Raw genomic sequence first — 22,556 nt, 5'->3', positions numbered from 1 at the left:
AAATGAACATTTCCTTTCAAATTCTATAGAATTTTGTCACACATGGGCCTGTTTCAATGGTTTGACAACTACTTGAACAAGAGTTTTCAAGGAGGGGGCAAAATTTTCATCAAAACTAACACTTCACCATGGCTTTGGAAAATATAAGTTGGAAATTCATGATCATTGTTTGGTTTAGACTTCATCGTGTTGGACACTTTAACAACTACTCGGCATTTGTCTTTTAAGGGAATTTGTCTTGAATTAGTATTAAGAACTATTAGAGTTCTACTTGTGTGAGTCTTAATAATTTGAGTAAGTCGGGGAGTAAAGAAATGAGGTGAAAAGAGAAATGTATGAAAGTTGATTTCCCTGTAAACGTGCGCGAAGAATCTAGTAAATCTTGGGATGGATGAGTTAATCTTAGAACTTTTCGATTTTGTATTGCTTGACAAGGTTGTTGAATTACAACGTTATGAAATTCTCTTTTGTGTTTGGACGCGGTCCATGGAACCAGAATTGGTTAGTCGGAAGTAATGAGAATGGATATGGTTTGTGAGACTGGAATTAGATGGTAACATGACTATGATTTGTATGAATACGACAACTTCGTGATTTGACGTGTATGAACATCGGAACTTGGCAATTGTTTAGTAAGAAGCTAAGCTAGTTAGTTGTGGCATTATAGAGTTTTCTACTTTTCTTGCATTTTGGACACGGAAGTGGCGGATACGAAGCGTTGTGTGGTGAACACGGCCCTTAGGATAAGAAATCCATTGATGGTGTGCTTTCATCTATTCTATGCAAATTTCGGGGACGAAATTTCTTTAAGGAGGGAAGGATGTAGAGACCCGTATTTTTGAGGTTATATTTTTTCTTTTATAAACGTACGGCCCGTCTAAATAGACAGTACGGATATTCGGGGTGACGTGTTCGTAAAAGGATATAAAGGTAATTATGTGAGAGGTGCATGTGTGAGTGTGTGGTGCGAGAAGCGGGGGATTGCTCCCCACTTCTATAATTCTTCCCAGGAGAATTATTTCTCCTCTCTATTCTCTCATTCTCTCACGGCTGTCTCTCTCTCCTCTCCTCCGAAACTTTCTCTCCTCTCTTCTCTCTTCGATTTCATTCACCTAGGGTGAGATTCCGGACAAAACCCGAGTATTAAAGTTGCTATTCGGAGTACGGGCTTTCCGAATATCCAAGAAAAATCATGATCGGACCTCGTGGAGCTACGGTTGACTGGGTCAAAGGGTCGGGTTTTACTCAAAACCCTTGAGGTAGGGATTTCTCATTTCTATTATGTGTGTATGTGTTGATTTGGTGTTTGAATCGTGCCTTAGATCGTTGTTTTCGTTGTTAGAAATGTTCTGATGGAGTCTGAAAATCGTGCACTGAAAACCCAGGTCCTACCGGTAGGAGTTTTGGTCCTACCGGTAGAAAAGCTGTCCAGTAATGTCATTTTCGTGAAATCGTGGTCTCCTACCGGTAGGAAATTGTGTCCTACCGGTAGGAAATGAAAAATTCAGCATTTTGGCAAAACTTCGAACGGGCATAACTTTTTCATCCGAACTCTGTTTTGGGCAAATTTTATATCGAAATTCATGTACCGGAAATGTACTTTCCAATGGTGGTGGTCTCATCTTCCAATTCTTAACCGATAAGATTTGGCAGCCAAAATAAGATAGATATGTTCGTATACGTTGGGAAATCCTTTTTCCTTAGAATCGTTTGGGTGAAACATGGGTGTTCTTAGGTTCCCCTGAGTACTAGTTGAATGGTTTGACGAGGCTAGTGGTATTCTTAACGCTTGGTAGTGGTCGTTGGGTTCCGTATGAGTCGTTTGACACCGAAACGAGGGTTTAGAGAATATAAGGAGTATAGGTGGCCGAAGGTTGTATGTGTTGACATGCGAAGTGAAAAACGAACACATAGAATATTTCTTTGAGTTAAACAACGCTAGGCATGGATACATGAGACATTTCCTTGTGTTTGATATGTGGTACACCTCTTGCGTAACTTATACGATTTTGCGAGTTGCAAGGTGGAAATCTATGAACTCGTTGTGAGAGTTTATCTTTTGATGTGTGAGTGCTTGTATGGTGATGAGAAACTACTAATGTAACGATTGCGAGTTGATTGAGATGAAATTATCTGTACTACTTCTATGTGAATGAGTTTTTGTTGTGAATTCATTATATGTGACTGAGATGAATGGCTAAATTGTAAAGTATATCGAAGGAATTGTGGTATGGTGACCTTTGATGTGTGACTTGAATTAGCTCCATCAGTGAGGACGGAACTGGTGGGGAGTATCGGGATTTCTTAATTGGCCCGACAGGAGCTTTTGCTCATGATACGGAATGATGAGGAAATTGTGACACGATGTGAATGGAAATGGGCTATCATTGTGAAAGTGTAAGTAAGTGATACGAAAGACATTGGTGTTGCGATTCTTTGATTACGATAGTTTCATAAGTCAAGATATCGGATTGGTGATTCAAAGTGATATGAGGAACAGTGGTAGTCATGAGAAAATCATATAGATAGTAAGTCCTCGTGGTTGAATTAGAGTTTTGGTGTGTAGTCACGGTACTTCATTTATGTCTTCGACCTTGGGAAAATTACTAGTTGTGTTTCGTTTCTTCATTTGAGATACCGTACCTTGCTTCTGTTATTCATTCCACCTGTCATTCCATTCGTATATAATAGTTGTGTAGATTTCTCTACTGGGCACGTGTTTGCTCAACCTACCACTTCAGGTTCATTGCAGGTCATGGTCATGGTCATGGAGTACTTGGAGTGCATGCTGACATTATCGATTAAAGCTATTTTGGAGAGTACTTTATTCTTGTATAACAAACGACTTTGTTATGAAATTCCTACTTTGAAAGATTGTATTCGTAGACCAATTTATTGAATCGGAAATTGTATTGTATTTTGGGGTATTGTACGTACGATTGTGAGGACTTTGTATTTCAAATGGTATTGTTAATTTATGTTGAAAATCGAGGGCGTGACAACCACCACTCCACCACACCACACCACTCCTCCACCACCACCACTACCAGCATTACACCACCGCTTCACCACCTCCACGCTCCATCACCACCTCCACCACCACCACCACACTTCACCACCACCACTCCCACCACCACCTCCACCTCTCCTCCATCATTACCAGAAGTATATTGTGACTATTAGTAAATTAAAAGAGAATTGAAACAAAATTAATTCATCATTTTTTTAAATCAGTACTGAATATATTTTATCAAACAACTTTTCAGCTTAAAAATTTCAGCATTCAGTTTCCAGTACTTAATTTTTCAGCTTTCAATTTCAGTTTTATCAAACAGCCCCTAACTCTTGAAAATAATATACTCAAATATAATAAAAAATATTAAAGCTTTGTTTGGAACATGAAGAAAATAAGAGCAAAGAAGAGAAATAAAAATGACATAAAAAAGAGGAAAATGAAAGGAAAGTTGCACTGTTTACAATTCTAAATTTTTCTATTTTCTTTCATCCTTATCTCCAAACTAAATAATGGGAAAGATTTTTTTTTTAAATCTTACCTTTCTTTCTCTTTTTTTCAACAAATTTCAAACAAAGCATAAAAGAAAAAACCAAAAAATACAGCGACAAAAAGTCAAGAAAAAGTTTGTAATATGAGCATCTTTCAAGATTCTCTAATTATTCATGGAAGATGACGACAATGGAGAATCTCTGTTGTCACTCTCCAGAACACTGTGTTGACTAGAGAGAGAGAGAGAGAGAGGGGTATAGCTAACAATGTGTTGACTTGATTCCATAGAAAAAAGAGAGAGAGAGAGAGGAAGGGATGGGAAAAGTGGGGAGGATGAAGCTGGGATCACAAGGCCTGGAGGTTTCGGCGCAGGGGCTAGGGTGCGCCGGCATTTCAAGATTCAACTGCCAACATAAGCCAGAAAAAGAAATCATCAAACTAATCCACCTCGCCGTTGACTCTGGCGTCACGTTCCTCGACACCGCCGACGTCTACGGCCCTCACACCAGCGAAATCCTCCTTGGCAAGGTAAAAAAAAAAATCCAGGAAAAGCTTCGTATTTGATACATCTGCTATGAAACACTTCATAGCAAATCCTCCATATCGGCCGATTTATCGCATTTTATCCGATTTTTTGCCCGCTTCACGGCCGCTACAGGTGCTCCAGTGCCAGAAGTAATTTAAAAAAATTCACGGCGGCGACACCCTATTATCATTCGATACTCCTGCTACCGCTACTTAAAACCTTCGGGCAAACCCAAATATAGGCATAAACAAAATTTGAGTAAAAGCTTTCATTTGATTAAAATTTTTACTCTTTCATGATTCTGTGTAAAACCACTTATGTTCGAACTTGTGTAAAAGCCCATTTGGTTGAGGGATACGAGAATTCATGAGAAATAATGAATTCATGGTTGTATTACAAATTCGTTGAGAAATGGCGGGGGAATAAAACTCCTTTTTTTTTGTTTTTTTGTGCCAATATTGTATACATCAGCAAGGTTAGCAGAGAGTTAGTAAGTTAGTCCACAGGGGTCAGAGAGGCTGTCCATAGCCTTGAACCCCAACCAACCGCCCCTCATGGGGCTCAAACTCAGGCTTCCACCAAGGAAGGCAGAGGGTGGTGTCAACTGAGCTAAGAGCTCATTGGCGAAGAAAACTCCTTTACTATGCTGGATTTGTAAACTTTTATTCAGCTTTGCATGTGAGAGCCCATTTGATGTGAGTGATATGAGAATGAATGAGAAATAAAGAGAAAGAGAACTCTCATTTGTATTTGCATTACAAATCAGGCGAGAAGTGGTAATAAAAGGAAACTCTTTTACGATTTGTTTCTTGCGAAAGTAGTGAGATTTGGTGAAGAGTAAAATTGAATGGTCATGTATTGTTTAGAGTACCAAAGTTGTCATCAATATATAGTATACACATGAAAAAAAGCTCATTCATAGTTCTGTACTTATGTGTTACATTCTTTCCTTAGTCATCCAAATCACGGTTGGTACGGTACATGAACAAGTTCCATGAAACTGTCTATTCATTTGCTTTTCATGGACAGTTTCATGGAACTTTTTCATGTATTGTAACATTTTCTTATCCAAATACTAGAGACTGAGAGTGAGGAAACGCAACCATCCTTCTTTTTTCACGTAAGCAAGAGGCCACACCACATCGACTGAGAGTGAGGAAACACAACCATCCTTCTTTTTTCACGTAAGCAAGAGGCCACACCACATCAACTCCTTTATTTTGCTCGAGAACCCTAAAAGGGTACATTTCATGATCATCTAAAACACTCCAATGGCCAAATTGAAGTCTGATGGAAAATTTAAATAAAATCTCCATTAATCAAAGAGTTGTAAATTTAAAAGGCACAAACTGACCTTTAAAAATTGGAGACTTCTTTTGATTTGGTTTGATTAGAATTTCTTTTTGACAGAAGATTGAGTCAAGGAGTCGAGTTTCAAAGTTTTCTCTTAGAGTAAGGTTTTAGTAACAGCCGGAGATGCCCTAACTATAGAAATCCCCTCCATAGTCTGATTTTTTCTTTCCTTGGTAGGTTCCACATTCCATAAAATAGTTGTTGATGTTTCCTGAAACTTAGTAAACTAAACAGTTGGATTGTGATCGGTTTATGCGCAGGCACTGAAGGGAGGGGTGAGAAAGAAAGTTGAATTGGCTACCAAATTCGGCCTCTTCTCTGTGGATGGAAAGTTTGAGGTGCACGGGGATCCAGCCTATATACGGGCTGCTTGTGAGGCCAGCTTGAAGCGGCTCGACATTGATTGCATCGATCTCTATTACCAGCATCGGATCGACACCCGTGTCCCCATTGAAATCACGGTTCGCTCCCTTGCATCTTTTCTTCTCTTTACTGAAAAATTATGGAGATTTGACATATTTTTTTCCCTTTGTTTGTTTCAACAATGTGCTATGGTTTCATATATAGTTTGATCAAATGCATCTTGTCACGTGTCTACTTTGTCTTTCCACTGTCACGGTGTTGCCCGTTGTGTTGACAACTAATGGTATCTAACTTAGAATCCGATTTTCCCTAGTTGATCAAGTGGACTAGGCTGTCCAGTTGGTCCATGTGGCATGGTCTGCAAACAAACCAAGCTTGTCATGAATGGCTTGAACTCCGCTTGCTTGCAACTCCTTTGGTCTCGTCTGGTTGTGTTTTCAAGTCACAGTTATTCTCGTCCGGTTCACTCCCTTGAATCCAAGTTCGATAATTCTAGATGTCTCCACATTAATTCATTTTTGTGTTCTTTTATTGGATTTGCAAGCATCAATCACTCCTAAGTGTTTCTAGCCACTTCATCACCAGATGGGAGAACTCAAGAAACTTGTGGAAGAGGGTAAAATAAAATACGTTGGTCTGTCCGAGGTGTGTGCATCAACAATCAGAAGGGCTCATGCTGTTCATCCGATTTCAGCAGTACAGTTGGAATGGTCGTTGTGGACAAGAGACGTGGAGGAAGAAATAGTTCCTACTTGCAGGTGAGTCATCTACTGCAAAATAGCATTTTAGGGTATGTTAAGCAATAAAACTATCTAATTTCATGGCCCTTGTGCTAATTCAGAGAACTTGGCATTGGGATTGTCGCATATTCTCCATTAGGAAGAGGATTCTTTGCATCAGGTGCCAAGATTGTTGAAAGTTGGGCAACTAGGGATCCTCGAAAGGTTTGTGCATATGAGACATACTTTTCACTTTCAGAATGAAATACAGTTAGGGCAATGTTAATTCGTTGCAATGTCATCATGATTGTAAGATTGTGTCACTATGTATAGTTTATGTCCTCCTACAACTTTGAGTAATCAAACTTATGAACTGAAACACTGCGTACATTAAAGGGCCTTACATTAAACACACATATCTTTAGACACAGAAAATGTAATAGGGCCGTACCCTGTCTACAAAGCTGGAGCTTCATCGGAATCACAGAAAATTAAGGGACTCTGAGGAGGTTCCAAGACATTGCAACAAGTAACCCCAGTTACTAATGCTGGAAAGATTCCTATCGGTAGCCTTTGCATTTCTAAATTTTTTCGGTGAACATTTTTCCATTTCTAAATTGCACTGTGTTAAGACATGCAAACTGCATATTGAATATGTTGTACAAGCTGGTAAAAACTCTTTTAATAGGCTGTGGCCATGGACACAACTGTTCAAGTCCTCTATGCTAGCTTTGTTTGGTCTGCAATTTGAAGGTTTTATTAGCGAATTGAGTGGTCGTGGTGGAGAGAGTAGTTGAAAACGTGTCTGTGAAATGTTCTGAAGTGATAACTGACTGAGATGTCACTTTTTCCCTTGTTGGAGAATGATTTTAGTGCGAAAATATTACAGCATAACTTCAAAACATTCTAGCGTTTTTTATTGATGAATTTAAAAACCAAACAGATGCATTAGGTTAAGGGTATATGCATTTTAAAATTGAAAGAACACTATGTTGTAATCGTAAAAGAATGTTTATTGCCTAACTTAAATTTTATTGATCTTATATGTTTACTAGCAAAGACATACCCGTACCAATCAAAGCGTTGCCATAGTGACTATGATATTTGAAACCTTGCATAAAGTGGGGCTAATAGAGCCAGTTCTCTGTCTCCTGTGCTGCTTTTTTAAACATGGGTTTACTGTTGCATGGAGATGCAATAAGCACATGCGCTAATAACCAAATATTCTCCAACTTTGTGTTTAACCTGTGCTGGTTACAATTGAGCATGAACTTTCTCTGTAGTGTATTCTGTACGTTTCGATGCCAGCAATGTATTCACAGAAATGTTTTTGAGATAAGATGAGTGTGCCAGTGTGATACCACCGTCTGTCCAATTAGCTTTGTGTTAATCTGAAAGCCAATTCTCAACTCTATGCATTTTTCCAGGAAAAAACTGTTCAGATGTCTTCTGTTGATTCTGACAAATTTCACATCTACGTAAACCAGTACTCAAAACTTGGCATTTTCCCCTAGATATCTGGTTGGATCTGTTTGTTAAACTTTTAGCAAATAAGGAATTTCAGACTGTGCATCCAGCTTTGGTTCTGGCGGCGTATAGACAAAGCGCTATAAACCATATGGTTGCTGTGGCAAGAAAATCATCCTTATATAGTTATATTACGCTCTGAAATCTCTTTATCTGTTCTGGAGACAGCATATAGGGATCCATCACGACTAGGAATTGGAACAGTTGTGTTGCATACGTAATGAGCTAACAGGTACGGAAATGGTCAAAGGAGAGGCACCACTCAACACATACACGAGGACATGTAATTTTCTCTGAAACATATGAATATATCCAGGTAGGTTTTTGTTGATTCATGTTTTAAAAAAATGTTATTGCTAAACTAGAGATAAAAGACACAGGTAATATTAGCATTATGAAAATAAAAGCAATGGTAACTAAATCAGAATCAAAGAACTAAGCATCTATGGAAATTTTGACCCCGCCCTACTTTTTAAAATTGCTTTCTGGCCACCTAACTTGTCTCCAGTGTGTTCTAGCATGTGACTCCAATGTGTGTCTGAACCAAAATGTGTCCTGAAGTATTTTCAAGTATTTGTACTTAGACAAGTAGACGTGTTTGTGCTTCTTAGGTTACCAGGACTAGTCCTTCATAGCTGATTTTTGCAGATCTTATAATGCTGAATCATGATTTCATTATGTGCAGTCTCTGCCAAGGTTCCAACCTGAGAATTTGGAGCATAACGAGACTATGTTTGACCATGTTAGTGAAATGGCGGCAAAAAAGGGCTGCACCCCCGGGCTACTAGCCTTAGCATGGGTTCATCTCCAAGGGAGCGACGTGTGCCCTATTCCCGGAACCACCAAGATTGAAAACTTGGATCAGAACGTTGGAGCTTTGTCGGTGAAACTAACACCTGACGAACTGACTGAACTCGAATCCATTGCAGATGCCGTAAAGGGTGTTAGAGATATTAATGTGGTTCCTAGTTGGAAGGATTCGGAGACCCCACTTTTATCATCATGGAAGGCTGAGTGATCACATGCCTTTCTAAATTTCTTGGGGACTTTGTTATGCAGTCAACTCCCGGTACAAGTTGTAGCTTCCTCAGATATTTCTTTGCCTATCATTTGTTTTTTTCTGGCTGTTTCTTCTTCTTCTAAGAAACACACACACTTAAAAAGAAAGTGGCTTGTCCGTGTCTGACTAGTGTCGGACACTGACACTCGTCGCACACGTGTCCGATACTCTTTTTTTAGGTGTCTGTAATTAGAAAATAAAAATCATAATTGTGACACATGTCCGACCCATTTTTGACGTCAATGACTAAGAATTTAATGTGATCGGCACTTCTTGGACACTTGCTAACATATTGCTATGATATACCAAGTTGGAAAAATAGTAGTTCTTAGGACTACAAATTGACTTGGAAGTTCTTAAAGATTTCTTGTGGATTCCTAACAGTGCCCATGTCCTATGTTTTAAGAAATTCTTGAGTCCCATTTCAATCTAGATTCTTAACAAATTGTGTATACTTGTGGTGATATCCATACAAGAAAATATATTTGGATATGTATAGACACGTAAATATATATGTATACCAACGCGTCCTTGCCGTACATTTTGGAGAAATATAGTACTCCGTATCTGCATGTCTGTCTCGTGTCGTATCAGTGCTTCTTAGCTCTTCGTGTTTGTTTTTTCTTTAGGTTATACTTAGCGAAAAAAGAAAAGAAAAGAAAAAGATCACATGCCTTTTAACTTACTTTTGGAGTTGTAATAGTTTTTGTGGTGTGTTTGAAATTTAAGTATGGTTTTCCTGTGAAAGCATCAAGTTCAGTAGCATGAATATATTAATAGATGTATTGCTAGAGGATATCAGTACTTTATGCTATGAGAATAATCTAAAAGGTGAAACATTATTACTAAAAATTTTAAAAATATTAAAGACAAAAATCGAAACATTCAATTTTACTTTTTTATTTTTTGTCTGTTATGAATTATTTTAAACTTTTGTTCAACTTTTTATACTTTTTGTTTTTTGTTCTTTTAGTTGAGATGAATGCTAATTCTAAAAAGTTTTGAGTAAAATTTTTAAAAAATCACTGAACATTAGTAGTAATACTCAATGTAGAGTAATTAATTTAGTCCAAACTCAGACTGTGTTCTTCTAAATTTTTTTGTCTAAATTTTTTTTTGGTACTACTTTTTATTGAGCTATTCGTCTTAATTTTTACAAGAATGCAATCTAAATCAAACCTATTTATCTTAATACAGTTATGTTGCAATTCCTTGTCTCATTTTTTGAATGAGGGCAAGAAGGTAATTCCTTGTCTCATTGATATTCGATTAATATGGCGTGGTTAATAACCTCCCCAAGATGACCCAAAACTAAAAAATAAAAATCTCTCCAAGATCTACAAATTAAAACTATTGAATTTATCAGAGCAAGGTGTAAGTAGCTTAGCGCCTTAGCGGACTTCAAGTCCCACTTCGTACACACACTGTTTCAAAAATACTTTCTCCTTGCATTTGCCACCATTAATTCTACCAGAAATTTCTTCCATTGAAGGGTAAATCTAGTCTTTGTGTGGGAAAATAATTAATTGCTCCTCGACCACTGCCCATGATACTCCAAAGACTTTCTCTACCATATAATAGTATGGACTCCGCCACCAAGTTTAGCTCCTACCCAATGTCCGGTGAAAAAAGACCCCTAGTGTTTTGAATGGCACGAGCTTTGACTTTCATCACGATGTGGATTACAGGTATAGTCGTGAGTGGACACCTTAAAGTAACGAGGAATGCTACATACACAATTCTAGACACAAAATTGTGTTTGGAGCCATTTGATGCACAAAATTCATGTGCATAAAACGGCCCCAAACACAGTAATGTCTGGAGTTGTGGTTGAGAGTTGCGTACGTAGATTTTCTCCTCTCTTCAAAAAAAATAAAATTCAGACAAACGTACGCAGTGACGTCACCGGCCATAAGTCGCCCTCTTTGACCCGTAACTGGCCATAAGGCCGTTACTATGAGGCTTTAATTACATCTTACCTGCTGTAACTATCACATTTTTTCAAAATTACCTTCCAAACCACGAAATTCTATGCTTGACCACCTGAAATTATTTAATTCTTTCAATGTAGACCCATCGTTAATCTTTAGGTGCTTTTCGACCGTTAGTGATCCTAAAATGGTGTCCAAATGTTGTGTGGTTATCGAAAATGATATATATAAACCTCTCTATCTATCAAAATCAGGAACTAAACATTTGTCTAGATTTTTACATCAAGAGCTATTTGGCATCTTGATGTGTAATGTAAGAACATAGAGAGACGTTAATGGAATCGATGGATGAGAGCAAATAAAAAGAAAGCGATCCATACAAAGTTTAGCCTTTGATTTGGTTAGATATGCGAGTTTACATGCACATCATTCTTGAAATTCTAGTCATATTTTGACAAATATAATATTTGAGTATTCTCTTTGAATATAATTATATACGACTGAAGACTATCAAAGGACGTCATTGAAAGATTTAGATATTTCAAGACGGTGAAGTCTCAAATTTTAAAATTGTGATACTTTAGGGGGCAAAATGTAGTTAAGCCCAACTCAGGAGCCGCTTTCATCGTCTCGTATCAGGAGTTCACTGACTCTCCTCCTCTGCCAATATATGTCTATATATAGATATGGATAAAAGTATAAAACTTAGAAGATAGACAGAGAGAGAGAGAGAGAGAGAGAGAGAGAGAGATGGGAAAAGTGAGGAGGATGAAGCTAGGATCACAAGGTCTGGAGGTGTCGGCACAGGGACTAGGATGCGCCGGAATGTCGTCAGGTTTCTACGGCCCTCCGAAGCCGGACGAAGAAATGATAAAACTAATCCACCACGCCATCAATTCCGGCGTCACGTTCCTCGACACCTCCGACGTCTACGGCCCTCACATCAACGAAATCCTCCTCGGCAAGGTCACTCCACTCACTCTCTTACTCTCCTTTCCTTTTCCCGAATTGCGTACTCGATGGACCCTAAACAGAACGCAACATATAGGGCTGTTTGCGAGAAGCTCGAGGCAAGTCGGAGCTCTCGAGTTAGTTGTATGTTTAACTCGGCTCATTGATAAATGCTTGGCTCGTTTGTAGATGCTCGGTTCGGTCTAGTAGAGGGCCGGTTTAGTAAATGAACTGAGCTCAAACACTGAAATACTAAGCGAGCCTAGCTCGAGCTTGACTAGTCGTGCAAAGCTCGGCTTGGCTCGTGGACTGAAAAAGCATCCACGTCGGTGTAGGTAAATCATCCGTTAGCTATAACAAGCTGCGATGCACGACAAAGTTAATGGATAAATGCTCTAATTATGTCATGTTTAATGGTATTTACCTCTCACCGACTTACGATTTGACATAAAAGTGAAGATTTTGTTAAGAAATAATTTACCCTTTCGAGTGGGAAAACAAACAGAGGGGGAGGAATGTATAAGTAGTTGAAGTTGATTTTTTTTTTGGATTTTTTTTTATGTTCTTTTTAGTATGTAGTAGTATTGATGGACTTGTTGGAGGAAATTAAAAATCACCCGACGTTAGACTCGCTTAAGCCTAGCCAAATTTTGGAAATGCTGCCTACAGTAACTTGACAACTTCATTGTTGTGGAGAGTCTCGTGCAGTGAAAATTTGACGGGATAGAGAGTTCGATGGGATAAAGAATGAATATGTTGATGAGATAGAGATGTAGAATGAAGAGTCTGATGGAATGGTAGTCTGGAATTGACCAGCTAAACTGGAAAATGTGGCTCTTTAATTATAATTTGCTCTACAATTTGTTTAGAGCCAGCAATAATGATGAGATTAGCAATATCAAACCTAAGGCTTTTAGGGTATCTGGGCTCATGTAGTTGACAGAATATGAAAAAATTATTGATCAAATATTGATGGCAGTGACTGACACAGGAGTACTTATTTAGGGGGCAAACCATATGTATTCCTGAATTGGTTGATAAAAAATTCCGATCCTTCAATGTTTAAGACAGTCATGTAGTATATCAAAAGATAACAAAAAATGAATTCCATAGGTAATAGCTTCTCCAGGTTGCACACAATGAAAAGGACCCCAATGTATTGATCACTTCACCACTTTCATAAACAAAAGGAGGCAAAATTCTCTGCACAGATTTACCTTATTCACACTGATACTCGCAGTCAACATATTATGAGAGGAACGGAGAGAAAGACTCAAGAGAGGAGAAGAAATGAAGTAACTTTACCTTGTTGATTTGGGATTTTGGTGGCTCAATTTAGAGATTGAATTTGTTGAGTTTGCCCATAGGAACCCCAGGTTCTTGTTAGAGTGTTGTGTATTTCATATTTCTAGGACTGTTTGCACAACAGACATGTAATCCATTCATCCTTTCTTGCAATCCAATGCCAAAAATGGCAAAGTGCAATGGAATCTTGTGCTTGGTTTGGCCAATTCTACGTTCCTTGTTTCTCTAAGTTAGTCATATATCAAAATCAATGCTTTTGCAGTAAACTAAATTGTCAAATTGGATTGGTTTGCAGGCACTTAAGGGGGGGATGAGAGAGAAAGTTCAATTGGCTACCAAATTTGGGATCGTCACCTTTGACGGAAAGGAGATGGAGGTTTGCGGCGATCCAGCCTATGTACGGGCTTCCTGCGAGGCCAGCTTGAAGCGGCTCGACGTTGATTGTATTGATCTCTATTACCAACATCGGATTGATACCCGTGTTCCCATTGAAACCACGGTTTGACCATTTTTGCTTCTCTCTCTCTCTCTCTCTCTCTCTCTCTCTCTCTCACTGTATCTTTAACATCTAGGAGCACACCAATCAATCTTCAAATCCGAGGATGTCAAATTTATTTGAAGTCAATGTAACAATTTGGTGTCTTGTTATTCGATATAATTGCCAATTTCCAATTTGATATATCATGCAGCCCTCCATGGAGTAGTCCAACGGATATGTCTAACTCCCTGCTCTAGCATACTTTCATTTTGTATCGGCACCCATCATTAACGGGTAATGATAATGTAAAACTATTTTTGTTAATGTCAAAATTTGTAGTGCATGAAAGACTTGTACCATGAACAAGGTACAACGCTTTTATGGACTAAAATTCTGGTATTAACAAAAACATTTTTGACATTATAATTTTCCTTCATTAAATACTCCACCAATAAGAACAAAACATTTTGGAGAAAGTAAAAAAAATGAAGACATGCGCATTAAGCCGTGGTAAACTAGCATATGACTCTTGTTCCCACTTCCCTTCCTCTTTAATTCTTCAACTTTTTGCACATCTATTTCCTTTCTCAAGCATTCCTTACTTGTTTCTTGCCATCCTTTCATTAGATGGGCGAACTGAAGAAACTTGTTGAAGAGGGAAAAATCAAGTACATTGGTCTATCTGAGGGCTCTACTTCAATACTGTCTGCATCAACTATTAGAAGGGCTCATGCTATTCATCCAATTACAGCAGTACAGATGGAGTGGTCCTTGTGGACAAGGGATGTGGAGGAAGAAATAGTGCCTACTTGCAGGTGAGGCGTCTATCTGCTAAATAACGTTTGACGGAGTAATGATCAACCAAAATTTCTAATTTCTTTTCCCATGTTATTCAGAGAACTTGGCATCGGGATTGTCGCATACACTCCATTAGGAAGAGGATTCTTTTCGTCAGGTCCAAAGATTGCTGAAACTTTGCCAGCTTCTCTCTTACGAAGGGTATATACATAAATCACACACTTTTGACCTATGGAAATGGAAGGAAGTACAATGTTAGATAATGCTTATGCCCCCATGATGTTATTGTGAATGTTAGCAGGGTTACAAGGATCAGTACATAAGATAACATTGCGGCCAGTTAGTATTGGAATTTTGCACCTCTGATATAGAATTCTTCAATATTTCGATAATACATGCCTACATGGTCGCATCACATATGCATAGATGTCCTAATACTGCTTTTCTATAACATCGATTGACTAAATTAGAGTCATTTCCTCCTGGAATTATCCTGTTACAATTGTTTCTTCATGTGTCCCCTGTGCCTATGTGAACATATGGGTACTTTTGCTTATAGATGCATAAGTTAAGCAACACTCATCACTTAATGTTCTTCAATTTTATTGAACAACTTTGCGGTTAAATGTTGACCAGAACTATCGTTCTCAGCATTGTTTCTGTGGAATTTCTCAGTTGAACTAAATAGGTAGCAATACCACGAAAAGATTTGATTCTTTTTTACCATACACAAAGCTTTAGTCCTTACAGGAAAAGGGAATGGATTTGCTGTCACTAGCAATCTTGGTGCATTACAATGAATGGTGATATAATTATTACATACTCCTATCTTCAAGATCCTTCTTTCCTTTCAATAGGTTGGTCTAGGTCTGTCAATGAACCGGATCTGATCCCAAAAATTCGATCTGAATCCAATATCGTCGATCTGATAATCCGAATCTGGTAATCCAAATACGGATAAGATTAAATCTGTTATCAATCCGATCCGAAAATTTCTTTTTTAAATTTAAAAAAAAAAATTGTAAATTTTTTATTTTGAAAAAAAAATGTTTAAGAAGTTGTATTTTTATTTTAAATTTGAAATTTTTTTTTGGTAAATAATCAAAAAAAAAATTTTTTTTGCTAAAATTTTTGCAGTAAAAAAGTTTTTAGATCGGATTTGGATTTTCAGATCGGATTCGGATTACCACTATCGGATTCGGATTTGTCGGATCCGGCCCATTGACAGACCTAGGCTGGTCTGTTTGGTAGTTCTTCAGTTCGTTTACTCATGTACATATAGTGTGTTTTCAGCAAAATCTCTTAATGTTTTGGGAAGACAATGTTGCACCAATCACCATGACTTGCAGAAGATTTGTTTTTGTTGCGTTCTTCGTTGATCTTTCTTTATGGCTGGTTTGCTATTCTGCTGCTCAATTATGCATGTCATTTGTTTTTGGCAGTATCTACCTAAGTTCCAACCTGAGAATCTCGAGCATACCAAAAACATGTATGACCGAGTCAATGAAATAGCAGCAAGGAAGGGGTGCACGCCAGGGCAGGTAGCATTGGCTTGGCTTCATCACAAAGGCAGTGATGTTTGTCCCCTTCCTGGTACCACCAAGGTCGAGAACTTTGATCAGAACATTGGAGCTTTGTCGGTAGAACTAACAGCTGAAGAAATGGCAGAACTTGATTCCATTGCATAGAAAGATGCTTTTAAGATTGATATATATGGGGCATGCTCTTTACTTGGTATGGTACCCTGGGCCTGATTATTTGTCAAACCTACACCAAGAATAAAGGACCATACCAAGTGGTGTATAGAACCCATCGAATCCTATGTGCATTACTGGTTCTGTAACTTACCTTGAGAAGGGAGTTAACGATTTCTCACGGCTTGGTGTTCTCTTTGGCTTGAGAGTTATGGAGCTGTATTAGAAAAATTTATAGTAGTTTGCTATACGTAGCAGCTGATGTATGATGGTACTCTCTTTCTTCGTTCAATACATAGTGAAAATTGGCGTAGTCGTGGATGTACCATATTGGGAACAAACTAAATCTTTGTTTTGTGCTTTCTGTGTGTTTGCTTGATTATTCTTCGTAGAGTCGTGTGTTTGTGTGGTTTCAGGTCAAAGCCACGACACCAACCAAGTACGCGGGTATGGTGACAAAGTCTTCAAGGAGATTTCCACCTTGCTCCTTTTGCCACTAAATCTTGCATTCGTGTATCAGGGATAGTCTTTTCCATTTGATCCGCGACTGTCGTTTGTCCATATGTGTAACGATTGGAATGGTTTGGTTCATACAGCTCATTGGGTACATTAACAATGAAGAAGTTACTATGGAAGATGCCGATAAATCCCTAATCGTTACACACTTATTTTCAAACAAATGCACTGCGCACTGGAACAAAACAGTATAAATGGGGACAAACCTAATTGTTTATATTACTGACAGATTACTACGTGCTCCAGGCACTGTCGCGTGATGTTCCGGCTTTAATTTAACCACGTATTGGGGTGGGGCTTGCACATTCATCTCTCGGTCCACGACAGACGTGTGGTGGGGGGAAAGGGTAACCGGGCTTTTAAGCACACATTGCGGTGGAGCTCATGCATTCGTCTTGCCACCAACGACAAAGTGTGCGATGAAAAAATGGTACAGGACATTGAATATTTTTTCCCTGTTTACAGCTCACTGAAAGACAGAGAACCGACCAAGCATTGGAATGAGAGAGCATCGATCCAAGGTTTCTGCAATGTGTAATCCTCTGGTTGGATGCTGTCATGAATGTCCGTATACGTGGAGTAAATGTACAGCTACTCGATGCCACATAACCCCTCCCCTCCCCATTCCAGGACATTTGTCCACCTTCCTTCGCTACGCTACTCCGCCCCCTTTACAACGCCAACACAATAAATGAAGACACACGAAAATCAATTCCCAATTCCCAATTCAGAGAGAGAGAGAGAGAGAGAGAGAGAGAGAGAGAGAGAGAGAGAGAGAGAGAGAGAGCACGCTAGATATGGAAGAAGGTGCGACTTCGACTGACGTTTTAGCTTTTCAAGAACAGGGACACCATGAAACAGAGAAACGCAAGAGAGATGAAGAAATAGCAGGAAAGGAAGATAGCAGAGACAGCAAAGAGAGAGTTTCTGAAGATAAAGGAGGGAAAGAGGAAGAAAGGGGGATTATTGCTAATTTCATCTCTAACTTGTTGGTTCCCAGAAATAGAGAAGCTGAAAATAATAAAGCTAAAGATGACAGAATGGATCGTGAGGGTAGTGGCAAGGGAGGGTGTAAATTGGAGGGGGATTTGGGCGGTGGAAATGGTGGTGGTGGGATTGTTGACAACCTCATCTCCAACCTTTTTCAACCAAGTGAAGCAAGAGAAAGGGAAGAAGACAAGGGAAATGAAAACGAGGAGAGAGTAAGTGATGTGAAAATAGAAGAGGAGGGAGGAGGTGGTGGTGGTGGCGGTGGAGGAGGAGGAGGAGGGGGCATCATTGTGACCCTTGTTTCCCACTTGCCCAAAACACTTCCAGGTAATTACTCCTATATATATGCTTTCGTCGCCTCTTTTAAATTGCAGAATTCTGAAACAAATTGGATCCTGAATTGATTGATTCTAACCCTAATTTAATCGTGTTTGTACGTTTTCATGATCAGATGATATGGCTCCACCACCCGAGGAGGCCTTAATCCTGATTCACTCCATTGTCCATGACTAAATAAATAATCCGTATACAATATAATAATGATGTTTGTACGTACATAATTGACCATTTTTAAGGGTTCTTCTTCTTCTTCTTCCATTCAAACTTATTTTTAGGCCCGGTCGTGGACTTTCGATCAAGCACAGGCCTTTCTTATTTGTTTGCATCTCTATTTGATTGTGTTTCAGAATCATTGACAATTTGGTTAGTTTTCTGATAATTCTACAAAAACTACTCTCCAGTCCAGACTATAAATCTTATCGATCGATTGATCGATCGATCGAGAGAGAGAGAGAGAGAGAGAGAGAGAGAGAGAGAGAGAGAGAGAGAGAGTGAAGCTGGGATCACAAGGTCTAGAAGTGTCGGCACAAGGACTGGGATGTATGGGCATGTCAGCCGTCTAACCAAAGGCAGAAGAAGAAATGAAAAAGCTAATCCACCACGCCATCAACTTTGGCGTCACTTTCCTTGACACCTCCGACGTGTACGGCGACAGCGAAACCCTCCTTGGCAAGGTAATAGTATCACATCTAGCTCTTATAACTACTCAATTACGTCTATATGTTGGGTTTGTGAAGATTGTGGTTGTCTTGGACTATTTCAGTTCACGTAAAATCTTATTTGCAAATCTTATTTGCGGACCATTCCATAAAGAAGGCTTTATGCTTTACGGAGGCCAATCGTGGGTGTCCAAAGTATTTTTGGACAGTCCGGATTGAAAATGCTGGTCAAAATTGCAAACAAATCTCAGCCATTGATTGTGTCGCTCTGTGAACAACCTGTTCACGGAGCCACCATGAATAAGTTTCTCTCTTCAGTTCAACCTGTATAACAGCAGTCATGTAATAACTGATGTAGTGTGGATGTAAACTAGTATACACCTAGGAAACCACGCAAAAATCGATAGGTGAGGCGTCTATTTGCTAAATAACATTTGACGGAGCAACGATCAACCAAAATTTCTAATTTCTTTTCCCATGTTATTCAGAGAACTTGGCATCGGGATTGTCGCATACCCTCCATTAGGAAGAGGATTCTTTTCTTCAGGTCCAAAGATTGCTGAAACTTTGCCAGCTCCTCTCTTACAAAGGGTATATACATAAATCACACACTTTTGACCTATGGAAGGAAGTACAATGTTAAATAATGCTTATGCCCCCATGATGTTATTGTGAATGTTAGCAGGGTTAGAAGTATCAGTACATAAGGTAACATTGCGGCCAGTTAGTATTGGAATTTTTCACCTCTGATATAGAATTCTTCAATATTTAATACATGGTCGCATCACATATGCATAGATTTCCTAATACTGCTTTTCTAAAACATTGATTGACTAAGTTAGAGTCCTTTCCTCCTGGAATAATCCTGTTACAATTGTTTCTTCGTGTGTCCCCTGTGCCTATGTGAACATATGGGTGCTTTTGCTTATAGATGCATAAGTTAAGCAACACTCATCACTTAATGTTCTTCAATTTTGTTGAACAACTTTGCAGTTCAATGTTGACTAGGAGTATCTTTCTCAGCTTGTTTCTGTGGAATTTCTCCGTTGAACTAAGTAGGTAGAAATACCACAAAAAGATTTGATTCTTTTTTACCATACACAAAGCTTTAGTAATTGCAGGAAACGGAAATGGATTTGCTGTCACTAGCAATCTTGGTGCATTACAATGAATGGTGATATAATTATTACACACTCTTATCTACAAGATCCTTCTTTCCTTTCAATAGGCTGGTCTGTTTGGTAGTTCTTCAGTTCGTTTACTCATGTACATGTAGTGTGTTTTCAGAAAAATCTCTTAATGTTTCGGGAAGACAGTTGCACCAATCACCATGACTTGCAGAAGATTTGTTTTTGTTGCGTTCTTCATTGATCTTTCTTTACGGCTGGTTTGCTATTCTGCTGCTGAATTATGCGTGTTATTTGTTTTTGGCAGTATCTACCAAAGTTCCAACCTGAGAATCTCGAGCATACCAAAAACATGTATGACCGAGTCAATGAAATAGCAGCAAGGAAGGGGTGCCCGCCAGGGCAGGTAGCATTGGCTTGGCTTCATCACAAAGGCAGTGACGTTTGTCCCCCTCTTGGTACCACCAAGGTCCCCCCTCCTGGTACCACCAAGGTCGAGAACTTTGATCAAAACATTGAAGCTTTGTCGGTAGAACTAACATCTGAAGAAATGGCAGAACTTGATTCCATTCCATAGAAAGATGCTTTTAAGGTTGATATATACGGGGCATGCTCTTTACTTGGTATGTTTCAGACAATCCACCCTTTTGCTCTGCAGATGCAGTCAAGGCTTCTCTTTGAAGATTAGAGTGGTAAAAATGTTTGCTTAAACTCTACCCTGGGCCTGATTATTTGTCAAACCTACACCAAGAATAAAAGACTATACCAAGTGGTGTATAGAACCCATCAAATCCTATGTGCATTACTGGTTCCGTAACTTATCTTGAGAAGGGAGTTAAAGATTTCTTACGGCTTGGTGTTCTCTTTGGCTTGAGAGTTATGGAGCTGTATTAGGGTAATTTTTCACGTAATACCCAAAATATTATAGTTTGCTATACGCAACAGCCGATGTATGATAGTACTCTCTTTCGTCATTCAATACATAGTGAAAATTGGCGTAGTCGTGGATGTACCATATTGGGAACAAACTAAATCTTTTTGTGGTGCTTTCTGTGTGTTTGCTTGATTATTCTTCGTAGAGTCGTGTGTTTGTGTGGTTTCAGGTCAAAGCCACGACACCAACCAGGTACGCGGGTGTGGTAACAAAATCTTCAAGGAGATTTCCACCTTGCTCCTCTTTTGCCGCTAAATCTTGCATTCGTGTATCAGGGATAGTCTTTTCCATTGGATCCGTAACTGTCGTTTGTCTATATGTGTAACGATTGGAATGGTTTGGTTCATACAGCTCATTGAGTACATTAACAATGAAAAAGTTACTATGTTAGATGCCGATAAATCCCTAATCGTTACACTTATCTTCAAACAAATGCACTGCACACTGGAACAAAATAGTATAAATGGGGACAAACCTAATCGTTTAAATTACTGAGCGATTACTTAGTGTCCCAGGCACTGTCACGTGACGTCCCAGCTCTAATTTAACCAAATATTGGGTGGGGCTTGCACATTCATCTCTCGGTCCACGACAAACGTGTGGTGGGAGGAAAGCGCGTGGTGGGAGGAAAGCGTAACCGGGCTTTTAAGCACACATTGCGGTGGAAGCGGGGGGCTGCTGCCCCTTGGGGCAGCAGCGTGCTGCTGTGACCCGTTTGCGGGCCCACCCCGGCCTCGCTCCGATGATCGGAAACGTTCACTTTGTAGAGCTCGTCGAGTAGAACAACTAAGCAAAAAATCAGTTTAATTGGATATCATTAAGTGCCTGATCGGAGCACATATAACTCTCGGTCTATGGGTTACAATGTATTTTGATCCAGTATTTCGGATCCATTCTTTTCAAGATAAAAAGGTTTCGATTAGGCACTTAATGATATCCAATTAATCTGATTTTTTGCATAGTTATTCTACTCAACGAGCTCTACAAAGTGAACGTTTCCGATCATCGGAGCGAGACCGGGATGGGCCCGCAAACGGGTCACAGCAGCCCCCCCCCCCCACTTCCCATTGCGGTGGAGCTCACGCATTCGTCTTGTGGCCAACGACAAGTGTGTGATGAAAAAATGGTACTTCCTCCGTCCCTTTTTCTGTGTCTAGTATTCCATTTTGGGCTGTCCCTTAATAAGTGTCCATTTTGTAAAGTTCGGGGGGTAAAAGTTGATGTATTGTCTATTTTGTCCCTAAAAGTAGATTTAGTTTGAAAAGTTAGTGAGTAAAAGTGTAATGATGATGGGTAAGTAGGAAAAGTGGAGGAAAAAGTTGATGTGAAAGGTATAATGATGATGTCTTTTTAATAAGTTGGAGTTACGAAGCAGGACACTTAAAAAGGGACGGAGGGAGTATGAATCGAATATCTTTTCCCTGTTTACAGCTCACTGAAAGACAGAAAATTGTACTACATAAATATACTAGTACTAAATTATAAAACTCTAGCGGGAATGACTTCGGTGTCCCCGGTCATTTTGGGGACACCGTAACTTTTGGCATAACAAAACCATTATGAGCATAACCAAAATCCATTACAAGCATAACAGAACCATAGCAAAGCATAACCAAAACCATAGCAAGGCATAACTTGTTTGTTATGCCCTAGTTGGGTTTGGTTATGCCTTGATTGGTTTTTTGGATATTCCTTGGTTATGCCTTATTTGGGTTCTGTTATGCTTGTAATGGGTTTTAGTTATACTCATAATGGTAAAGTTATGCCAGAAGTTACGGTGT

General features: G+C 39.1%; 2 protein-coding genes across 7 annotated transcripts in view; both read left to right on the top strand.

Moving 5' to 3' along the window:
* LOC131316270 (probable aldo-keto reductase 4) overlaps positions 1–16,523 on the top strand; it is a 47,600-nt gene extending 31,077 nt beyond the window's left edge. The window contains exons 1-5 of one of the 6 annotated variants that reach the window (XM_058345584.1): positions 3,660–4,033; positions 5,645–5,845; positions 6,333–6,505; positions 6,589–6,691; positions 8,679–9,114. In XM_058345584.1, the coding sequence (XP_058201567.1) occupies positions 3,821–4,033; positions 5,645–5,845; positions 6,333–6,505; positions 6,589–6,691; positions 8,679–9,011 (1,023 nt within the window). In that variant the 5' untranslated portion in view covers positions 3,660–3,820 and the 3' untranslated portion in view covers positions 9,012–9,114. Of the gene's footprint in view, positions 1–3,659; positions 4,034–5,644; positions 5,846–6,332; positions 6,506–6,588; positions 6,692–8,161; positions 9,115–11,710; positions 11,951–13,535; positions 13,740–14,345; positions 14,534–14,614; positions 15,374–15,750 lie in introns of those variants that run through there. The other 5 variants (XM_058345588.1, XR_009197059.1, XM_058345586.1 and 2 more) reach the window with 5 other exon arrangements.
* Positions 16,524–17,347: 824 nt separating this feature from the next.
* On the top strand, positions 17,348–18,304 carry LOC131316277 (heavy metal-associated isoprenylated plant protein 36-like). Its single transcript, XM_058345599.1, has 2 exons — positions 17,348–18,043; positions 18,168–18,304. Exons 1-2 carry the CDS (start codon positions 17,524–17,526, stop codon positions 18,227–18,229), a joined length of 582 nt encoding a protein of 193 aa, XP_058201582.1. The 5' UTR covers positions 17,348–17,523; the 3' UTR covers positions 18,230–18,304.
* Positions 18,305–22,556: the final 4,252 nt, after the last annotated feature.

The sequence above is a fragment of the Rhododendron vialii genome, chromosome 2a, assembly GCF_030253575.1.
Source record: "Rhododendron vialii isolate Sample 1 chromosome 2a, ASM3025357v1".
Taxonomy (NCBI): Eukaryota; Viridiplantae; Streptophyta; class Magnoliopsida; order Ericales; family Ericaceae; genus Rhododendron; species Rhododendron vialii.
This window is presented reverse-complemented; position numbering and strand designations above follow the sequence as displayed.